This window comes from Clytia hemisphaerica, unplaced genomic scaffold (genome assembly GCF_902728285.1).
Source record: "Clytia hemisphaerica strain Z4C2 unplaced genomic scaffold, Clytia hemisphaerica genome assembly, whole genome shotgun sequence".
NCBI lineage: Eukaryota > Metazoa > Cnidaria > Hydrozoa > Leptothecata > Clytiidae > Clytia > Clytia hemisphaerica.
The window spans coordinates 1,210,078-1,220,331 of NW_027103734.1; the positions used below are offsets into that span (position 1 = coordinate 1,210,078).

Sequence of the window (10,254 nt, forward strand, 5' to 3'; positions counted from 1 at the left end):
ACTGTTATCGCCATTTATTCCATTCCATCATTCAGTCAAAACGTGCGCCAAGGTTAGAAAAGGTTAGAAAAACACAATCTGCGTCCGGAACTGCATGAAAAATAGTTTGATCAATTTCAACAAGAACTGTATATATTAATATTAATATAATTGAACAAATTCCAAAGACCATTTGTCATAATTTTGCAAGTCCAATAATAGGAGATGTGATGTCATCATTTGGTTCCCGTCATCTGACTGACCCTGATTTACGGTCAGCAGGTAGAGTTGGAGAATCGGAAAGCTTTTCAGCTGCTTTGCTAGATTTCCACTTTCGACCTCTGCACGCTCTGTGTTTACAAGTTTTCAAATCGAAGTAGCAAGCCGCATGCTAATGGAGAGTAAACCGAAAACCAGTTTATCTACGGTTTCTCAATTTCTTATTTCGGATCAGTCCACACGGATTCCCTTTCAACAAGATGTAGCTGCTTCTTAAAAGAAAAATATTTTTGACCGACCGACCGAATGACCCCCACTTTTTAAAGTAGAAATGACGGGAACCAAACAATTTTTTGTGATTCGCCTTATCAAACACGTCCAAACCAAGTCCAAAGAAGCACGATTGCATCCAGTCTTTATCAAATTTAGACAGTAGCTGTACTTTTGTAAACTTTATCAAATTCCAATAACATTATAACACCATCAATCCCACCTAGAGGCAAACAAGAAAAATATTTTTTTATTGCAAAAACTAGACTTTTTATTATAAAAAGCAGCAATAAAAAGTATCAGAAAATTCAACATAAACAAAAACTTGAGCAAAAGACTTTAAACCTTCAAAAGATGTAGAAAAAGAATCCCCTTGATGAAAATCATGTGTTTGATTTGCCGATTAAAAAAAATAAATGACAGAAATTGAAGCTTGCAACAGATTTACACTGGAAATACTTTGGCACAACACTGACTTATCACATCTGACTTTATCACTTGAGCCGCCATCTTGAAACACCACATTATGATTATGATCTGTAAAAACAACGCACGCTAAAAGTACCCAAAAAGTTAACCCGATATCGGAAGAAAGTTTAGAAATCAAAGTGAGATCGGGAAATCGGATTTTTTTTTGCCGTCTTATGGTGGAAGAAGTAGAAGAAAATTTTACCTATTTGAATGCTCAGCTTCGGCTGACCAATCAGTCTTTTTCTTGCTTTATATTCCCACTTTCTGAAAATACCTAGTTTAGTGAATCGCGAAATTTAATACACGCGAAACACGTTTTTTCGAAAAAATTTCGCGATTCGCGAAAATATATACCAATAAGGTATGTCAATAATGACCTTCATTTTTAAGGAAATATTTAGTCGCAATTTTGCGATTCTTGTTTAAGTTTATTCAACAAATTGAAAGAAGCTACTCTTTGGCTTTAACATCGAATTATGTTTCTTGATTGTACTTCCTGCTAGTCGTTTTAAGCTTATTGGGCTGACCTTCCAGCGCAGCTGGTTTATTCCCAAATAAAAACATTGCCTTGTTATACTGTTTTTACATTCCAAAAACAACTAAAATCTGGCTATCAAAAAGCTTTAAGTGGACCCCGGGCTACATAAAAGATATCTTTTGACAAAAGTTTTTTTCGATGACGTCACTCATCATGCCCAAAGTGAGGAAAAACCGAAAATTTCCTTTGTTCTTATATCTAAGAAAAGTTTGAAAATCTCTCTTGGATCAGAACACTACCCTCAACATAATCTCAGCAAAAACTAAAACATCAAACACACCCCAATTGCTCGACCGACAATACCTACAAATATGCTAAAAAGCTATTGTATTCTAACAAAGGCTTTAGAAAATAGTTGCCGAGTTTAAAGTGCTTTATTTTATCCTAAATATTCAATAAATTACGGTTTAAACGATATATTTGACATTAAAAATAAATTTGTATTGGAAAAGTGTCAATTTTTGTGACACCTGTCAGTAAGTGTGAAAATTTATAGGTGTGAAATTTTTTTCATTTTGAAGGTAAATAAAGTTAGGAATTTTCAAAAAATTTCATGGAAAAAGCTCTATTTCCAGGAGGTATTACCAATAATTTGACCTCCGAACAGAAACAGCCCCGTAGGCCAAATAGAGTTAAGAATCCTTTGCAACACAACAATACAGGCAAAAAATGTCCAAATCTGGGTAGAACAAAAGATGAATGCAATATAATTGTAGTCGAGATGTTTATTTCCTTATGTACAATTCAGTGTGGTGTACACTTCTAGTTCATGTTGTAGTTCCTGAAAAAATAAATAAATTTTAACCATTAAGGCATGGGCTGTTCCAAAACCATACAGGGGGGAGGGTGGACGAACCTTTAAGTCAAGGAAAGTATTGAAAATGTGTGGATACCCCCTGGAAAACGGCAAAGTTTGCAAAAAATACCCTCGGAAAGATTTTTTCACACCTTTAAGCGAGGGTGGATGAACTAAAACCAGTCTTTTACACCTGGAAATTTTAGTGCAACACTTTATCCCTTAAATAAACGAATAATAAATGAATTAACACCTGGGACATTTTCTGGAAATGTTCATCTACCCCATGTTGGGATATAAAATGGAATGGCCCATTGAGGTAAACCAGGTTTTCTTTAAAGGAACATGACAGTACTTGCGAAATTTGTAAACAAACTGTATGCAGCGGATACAAAATCAAAACAAATGTCACATGTCAAAATAAAGAATCAAACCAAATATGGCTAATTTTGATTGTTCAATTGTTTTACAAGTTTGTTTTGAACACGTGATTTTAATTGTTCTCTTTAATGACACGTGGTTTGCGCAATGTTTACATTTTATTACTTTTATGTCCCTTTAAAATTTTATTTTTCTAAAACTAGTTGGGAATCGTAAGGGTACCCTGGGACAAGAAATAAGCAGGTAAAACGATTCGTAATACATTTACATTGGTTACAATTCTTTCAACAGATGAACGGACTGCAGACTGTATTGGGGGAATTTAACAACATTGATCAACTTACTTTGGGAAAATTCCATCTTTGAGACATAAATGATTGAGGGCATCATCAGATTCAGCCTAAATGAAAATATGATAAAATTTTCAATTCAAACCAATAATTTCCAAAATAGTACCTAAACTTTTGAGAATCTGGTAACTAGCTTTAAGTGAATTAATTAATTTTTGTGTAAATTTTAGAATATGTAGACTAATTTTCACAATATGATTTATTCTTAAAGTTTTGCAAAATGGAGCTTCAATATTAGAGTTAATAATTTCCAAATCGAATTATTAAGGGACCACTCACATACTGATTTTTACCACGCTTAGCGTCATTCCGATGCTATAGGGTGGGTGGGTTAGATTGAGCAACGCTAAGAAAATCAACTAGAGATATTGGTTTTTTGAGTAAAATATAGTAAAATGCCGGAGACGCTAGATGTTTAAAAAGTTTGGGGCTTTTCCCCTGCGTCATAACTTATGCAGGTCTGGGAACCAAACTGTGCTTAAGTCATATACCGAAACCACTACAAAATGTACCAACAAAAGGGGGGAAGAAACTTCTCGGGCAGTGAACATCAATACTTGAAGTGAGAAAGGTAAAAAGATTTCCATCGAATTTCGGTTTATTTCATAATATGGCGCTAAGGGTAGGTGGGTTTTTTTATTAGCGTCGGAATGACGCTAAGCGTGGGAAAAATCGATATGTGAGTGACCCCTAAATTAATCAAAGTAAAAATAAAGCCACTTAAGGTAAGTAGACACATAGAATTGACCTCAGATTTACGTGTGAAATCATGTAATATCAGGCAATGTAGGTAAATAATCATCACTGGTCATACTACTTCAATAGAAGAACTCAAGATTTAGCTCAAGTAAGAGAATGTAATTTCCAGTCAAAAATAAATTCTCACTTAAATTTTTTAGTACAATTTGCCCGATTAAGCATTATATAGAAAGTTCATTATGTTCTTTTTTCACCATCCTAATCGAAATTAGTATGAGTGGTGCATGAACTAATTAATCACAACTTTCAGAACATAATATGGTGATCCAAATGATAAATGACAAAACTGAAGAAACTTCATTCTTATATGGTTCTTTTTATCACCATCATAAGTCTGAGTGGTGCATGAACAAGTTAATCATCAGTTTCCATTCCATAAAAATACTTTGTAATCATTAAATATTCTTACAGCACATCTCAATTTGCCAGAAAATGCAAAGGTTTTGAATCCACCTGTCATTCTGCCTTCATCGTCAACCTAAAAGAGATGTTTTGAGTTTGAATTATATTTTTAAGTAAAATATAAAACAAAAGTAGTTCCATTTCAAATAAGAACAGGTTTCAGGAGTTGAAAAGATATCAATCACATTGGATCAGTTCAAAGTGAAGAATTAAACATCATTAACCTGTTATCAAAATTTCAATAATAACAAAAATTACCTCAGCAACAGACAGTTGAACTGAAGCATGGTCTTTTGATGAGATCAAGGTATTGGTGGCTGAGCTATAATAAAACTGTAAATTTGATAAACATTGTTTTCAATATTAACCACTGACTGTAGGCAAAAAAAAAAGCTTGACATACAGGTTCACTGAAATGTCACTCGTATTCCGTATCACACATAAGTGAAATTAGTTAATTCATGCTCAGGTTTAAAAAGCTCGATATGCAAGTCAACATGTTATTCAGAATATTTCAATTCATCAGTGCATGAAAAACCAGATAATTACCACCTATTTTGTTAAGCTGAAAAATTCTAGACAGAGATCTGTTCAGCATACTTCCATATAGAGGTAAGACTTTGTTTCAAAAATTTGGGCTAAAATAGGGAGAGTTTGAAGCATATCAGTTTATAGTTGAGGACCCTTTACCTTTAGAGTTTTTCTATGCCAGACATAAGTTATTTCAGGTTTCCAGGGGGTTATTCAAATTTCTAGAAAGCTGCAGGAGGTTTTTAAGGGGTTCTGCTTTATATCTTATATAATTTTTTTAGCTCGTCCAATTTCTCTATTGGCGCACGCTCTTTAATAACAACCACAGTAAATGTAAACCAGGCTTTACACATTTCTCTTGTAAAACAAAGATATTAATCTCACCTATATCAAATATAGGGTAATGTTCTGTGCTGTTAAAAGAGCATTTCAAAGCTTAATTCAATCTGTCAATGGTCACAAGTAGTGGAAGCACTTGATCAGCAAGAACAAGATATTCCAGACGTCCGCGCTCGATAGGATCGATCATCGGAACGGCTCGATATGTAATCGATGGATTACTTAACGATCCGGATAGGAGATCAATGGAAAATTCAGCCATAAAAAAGTCTTGAATATCGATCCTTCGTTGATCCATTATCGAGCTAGTATTTCAATTGAGTATACCGATTCGTCATCGATCATTAATCGATTTGTTCCAGACCCCACGCTCGATAGGATCGATCATCGGAACGGCTCGATGACGGATCGATATGTGATCGATGGATTACTTATCGATCCGGATAGGAGATCGATAGAGGATCGATACTCAAGATTTTTTTAAGCTTATGATTAGTTATCGATCTATCATCGATCTTTTATCGATCTTATCGACCCTATCGACTCTTTCTAAAAATCGAGCTCTAATATTAATCGATCTTTCTCGCTATCGATTACCTATCGACACCTATCGATTACCTATCGACACCTCTATCGATCCAATCAAAATATCGACCGTTTTTTTATATTGATTAATCGATCCATATCGATCTAATGGCGTCAAACCGGATTTACTTATCGGTACTTATCTGGCACCCGATGTAGAAATTTTCTTTCGACACGCTAAGAAAGCTCTGGGAAAAGGTCGGGGAAACTTTCAACATCTGCTGGAAGGTTTAGATTACGGAATTTCGCCTGAGCCCTAGCTCCGAACTTAAAAAAGCGGAGGGGCCCGGCTTAAAAATGGCCGATATGGTACTCTCGGGTACCTAATATAATAAGCGTCCCCAACCTGCTAATTAATTTTATAATCGATGCATAATCAATTTATAATCGATGCATACTCGATTAACGATCAATGACGAATCGATTAACGATCAATGACGAATCGATTAACGATCGATGACGAATCAATTAACGATCGATGACGAATCAATTAACGATCGATGACGAATCGATTAACGATCGATGACGAATCAATTAACGATCGATGACGAATCGATATACTCGATTGAAATACTAGCTCGATAATGGATCAACCAAAGATCGATACTCAAGACTTTTTAATGGCCGAATCTTCCATCGATCTCCTATCCGGATCGATAAGTAATCCATCGATCACATATCGATCCGTCATCGAGCCGTTCCGATGATCGATCCTATCGAGCGCGGGGGTCTGGTTTGTTATCGATCATAAGTCGATAGGGTCGATAAGATTAATGATAGATTGATAAATATTCGATAACTAATCATAAGCTTGAAAAAATCTTCAGTATCGATCCTCTATCGGTCTCCTATCCGGATCGTTAAGTAATCCATCGATCACATATCAATCTGTCATCGAGCCGTTCCGATGATCGATCCTATCGAGCGCGGTTGTCTGGGATATTAGATTTGAAGCTTACTAGGTCTTTATACTAGTACTCAGTTTTAAAAAGCTCGATTGAATTCATCAAAATATCAGATAAGATTCTCGTCATTGCGGAACGACCGTTTTGAGGGCGCGAAGCGCCCGAATAGGGAGTGTAGCATCCTTTCTCTAGATCTGGGCGTGTGGCGTAAAAAATTTGTATATGTTATATGTACGAAAATTTCAAAAAAAATCGTAGGGTGACATATCGACTTTGCTTCGTGTTGGATGGGATCAATTTTCTGTAGCACTATTAAAAGTATCCGTTTTGTAAAAATATTTATTGCAATAGAATATTGATATCAAAAGTATTATAAAGTAAGACTTTTGATTAAAATCAGGGGGGGGTCTTGCAGTTACTCCTTGACACTATGTGGAGTAACTGCAATTTTGGACATTTTCTTCAGACACCACCACCCTTGCAGTTATTCCATAGTGTACTAACTGATTTTACCCTCAAAATTGGTGTATACCACCCCAAAAATGCCAAATTTGGCAATTTTTTCACTGAATTCCTCATTTTTGATACCATTTTACTGGGTACGTCTTATTAACGACCGTTCAAAAGTTAAATATCTCAACCATTTTCCAAGTTTGTTAAAGTATCTTTCATGCCTTGATTGAAGAAAAAATTTTGTGATTTTTTTTTGACTTTTGAAAAAAATGTTTTGAATTTTTTTGCTTCCGGAATTTTTGAAAACCTAAAATTTTAAGTGAAAAATTGAAAAATGTGCTCACTTAGTACACCATATCCTACCAAAATCGACAATTTTGGGCTTAGGCACCACCCATGTTGCAGTTAGTCCACTGGTGGAGTAACTGTTTTCCCAAATTTTGGTTTATATACCACCACGGTAGTAATTGTCATAGTGTTTATATAATAACTGCATGACCCCCCTCTGTTAAAATTGCAACTTTTGTACAATAGTAAGAGTGTCAAAGCTTTATCTTCTTTGCTTTTTTCCCGCTTCTTCCAGAATGTCTGGGTCCAGTCTTTTTTCTGCGTTTCATTTTCAAAACAACAAAGATGGCCCTGAAAACCAACGAATTTTTTCGGTTTTTGAGGTGCATGCATTAACTTTTGGACTGATTATGGCCCATTGAAAGGTAAATCTTCATTCTTTTTCACCTTTATAGTTTCAACTACCTTTGGAATGTTACATTAGTACTTTTTCTTTGTGTTGACTTTTTTGTTTATAAATTGGATTTCATCTCACAAAACAAAATGTTTTTTTCTCGGCCATGTGTTTCATGGATATCATATGGCCATGTTTTCTTTCCACAGGCTTTTTTTATTCATATGGGCGTGTGCTTATTTCATTTTACTCTAACTATAATTATTTTCATCTCTTCTGTCTTCAGGGTTCAGGTGAAGGGGAGCTTGCCTTGATTGATGTGATGGGTGACTTTACCGATCGGCCGACTGGCTGAATCAGCAGTGTTTCAGAGTTTTGGTGGGTGAACGTACACAACAAAGAAGCAGCATAAAACCAAAATATACATAGCATTATGACTGTATGAACAGATTGTGATTGATGGAGAATAATAAAATGGTCCTGCTGAATATAAATTGTGCCAGTTCCATGTTATTCCGTGCAATGTTTACGAGACAAAAGAGAAGACTGTACTGGAAAACAGAATCAAAATGATAATTACTAGTTGCTATTTTCGTCATTGAAGATTTCTTCAATATTTATTCGATAATAATGGAATCATTTTGATTTGGCTTGATTGATTGTTGATTCCAATCGCTTCTTGCTGACTCTCGAGAGATTTTTGTTTAACATTGGAGCTTGATCATCATCAATTAGAATAATGCCGATTTATATTTGTACGATAAAGTTATAACAAAAGCATGATTGATGACTTTAGCCCAAAAGACAACTTAAATGATAAAAGTACCTATGGTATATGTTACTTTTGATGCTAGCTCGAATATATTTTCAAACAAGATATCTTTCACAAAAAAGTGTTTTTTACTGGCAAATCAACTTATATTTTCATAGACGATCTCAATCGAACGGAATCGACGATCGAACCAGTTGAATCAAATCGAATGCAATCGACCGATTGAAATTCGATTGTCGAACGCAATCGAATGGCGGTAATATTCGATTGAGATTCGATTGCGTTCGACAATCGAATTTCAATCGGTCGATTGCATTCGATTTGATTCAACTGGTTCGATCGTCGATTCCGTTCGATTGAGATCGTCTGGTCATAAACTCTTTGACGTGAGATTGTAGATAACGCTTGTTATTATATTACCGCCTAATAAATAGTAATGGCATTACTTTATGTACTTATATGAATTATAGAAGTTTTTGAATTTTATTCTGCAAGGCAAGGTTCTAGAAAAAATTAGTTTGGACTGGTCTGGATTGATTTTATAAATGAAACATTGGGAACATCTTTTTGCCGAACACACAATATCGCAAAAATAGACTCACAAAAAGACCAAATTTCATCACGCAAAAAATCTCACTATTCTTGATAAGTTACTGGAAATTATTGCTAGGATGCTGGTTCCTTTTCGGAAAATTGATACTACATTTGAAGTGAATGATATCATAAAGAAGTAGCACATTTAGAGAGATAATGGCTGAAAAGCTCAAGATCGTCTTTCAAACTACGCACTATTCTCTTTTAAATTTTGAAGGGAAATGTATAATATAATTTTTGAATTGTTGATAAATTTGTCTTTGTAAAAGTTTTATAGAGAGCTAAGTAATTGTTTCAAAAACTCACTAAAAGATGGGATAAAAGTCTTTCAATTTATTCTGATAAACTACCAGCCTAAAGCCTAATGTAATATCTTTGTTGTTGGTCATTCAGCCATTGCACAAGAAACATGTGTGTTCTTTTTTGTCACTTGCACTATTTTTTATAAGAACCAGTAAATTTTTTTAAAGGTTTGGCTGTCCTTTTTTGCACTTTGAGCCTGAAATTGTTTTTGAATTGCTCAAAACCCGGCATATTTAATTTTTGAGCCTCGTATTGTTCTTATAAAATTCTTATAAAAAAAAAGAGTTGAGTGGGAAAACATTATCAATAAAAGTTTGACTTATAAAAATAATTTGTTAGTGTCGAAATTTCTTCGCTTTGCGAAAACGGAAGGTCGTTCCGCAACCCCTTTTATGTTGATTGTACTAGCACAAATTTTCCTCAATCAAACTTTCATTCTAAAAAAAACTGGCAATGCTTACCACTTTCTTGGGATGTAGAGATCCACAACTTCACCGCTATCGTTTTGCATCTTGATGTGTGATCTGGTAAAAAATTAAAATAAGAATTCTAACAGGTTTGCCATGGTTTTCCAGAGAGTTTTAGGTGAGTCAAAATAATAAAATACAATCTGAAATTTACTTACACGTGCTGGCTGTTAGCGATGAGCAAGTAAAAAGAACCATTTTATCTACTTCTTCGATTTTGGGAGCCTGGGTATGAGTGAAAGCAAATGAGATGTTCGGACAATAGAGTATATTTTTCTTATCGATTCTTCATCGATATTAAATGATTTATCTGTGATGTATTTTTAAAATTTTAAGAAGAAGGATTTTTTACTTCATTTTATTTAACAGAAAGGCCAAGGAAAATAATTATAAGGTAAATCAAAGGTAAAACTTTGCAATTAAAATCGTTAATGCTATTTCCCGCCATATCAACAAAT

At 34.5% G+C, this 10,254-nt stretch overlaps 1 protein-coding gene and 1 non-coding gene across 4 annotated transcripts; both read right to left on the reverse strand.

The window, feature by feature from the left end:
* Positions 1 to 2,187: 2,187 nt before the first annotated feature.
* On the reverse strand, positions 2,188 to 10,036 carry LOC136805090 (small ribosomal subunit protein eS21-like). 3 transcript variants are annotated; one of them, XR_010846331.1, is made up of 6 exons: positions 9,955 to 10,036; positions 9,791 to 9,853; positions 4,424 to 4,498; positions 4,173 to 4,241; positions 2,999 to 3,054; positions 2,188 to 2,258 (listed from the first exon to the last, which is right to left on the reverse strand). XR_010846331.1 is itself a non-coding variant. In XM_067061655.1 (6 exons), exons 2-6 carry the CDS (start codon positions 9,838 to 9,840, stop codon positions 2,240 to 2,242), a joined length of 258 nt encoding a protein of 85 aa, XP_066917756.1. In that variant the 5' UTR covers positions 9,841 to 9,853; positions 9,955 to 10,035; the 3' UTR covers positions 2,188 to 2,239. The 3 variants fall into 3 exon arrangements, 2 of the variants coding, with proteins under 2 accessions (XP_066917756.1, XP_066917757.1); XM_067061655.1 differs by having other exon boundaries at positions 4,424 to 4,487; positions 9,955 to 10,035; XM_067061656.1 differs by lacking the exon at positions 9,955 to 10,036 and having other exon boundaries at positions 4,424 to 4,487; positions 9,791 to 9,872.
* On the reverse strand, positions 4,626 to 4,696 carry LOC136805105 (small nucleolar RNA SNORD36). Its single transcript, XR_010846338.1, has one exon. It is a non-coding gene; the product is annotated as a small nucleolar RNA SNORD36 (small nucleolar RNA).
* Positions 10,037 to 10,254: the final 218 nt, after the last annotated feature.

Coding starts and splice junctions, on each gene's coding strand:
- LOC136805090 (XM_067061655.1), bottom strand. CDS start 9,840: ATGCAAAACGATAGCGGTGAAGTTGTGGATCTCTACATCCCAAGAAAG. Junction 4,242..4,423: donor TTCAACTGTCTGTTGCTGAG/GTAATTTTTGTT, acceptor CATCTCTTTTAG/GTTGACGATGAAGGCAGAAT. Junction 3,055..4,172: donor CTGGCAAATTGAGATGTGCT/GTAAGAATATTT, acceptor ATTTTCATTTAG/GCTGAATCTGATGATGCCCT.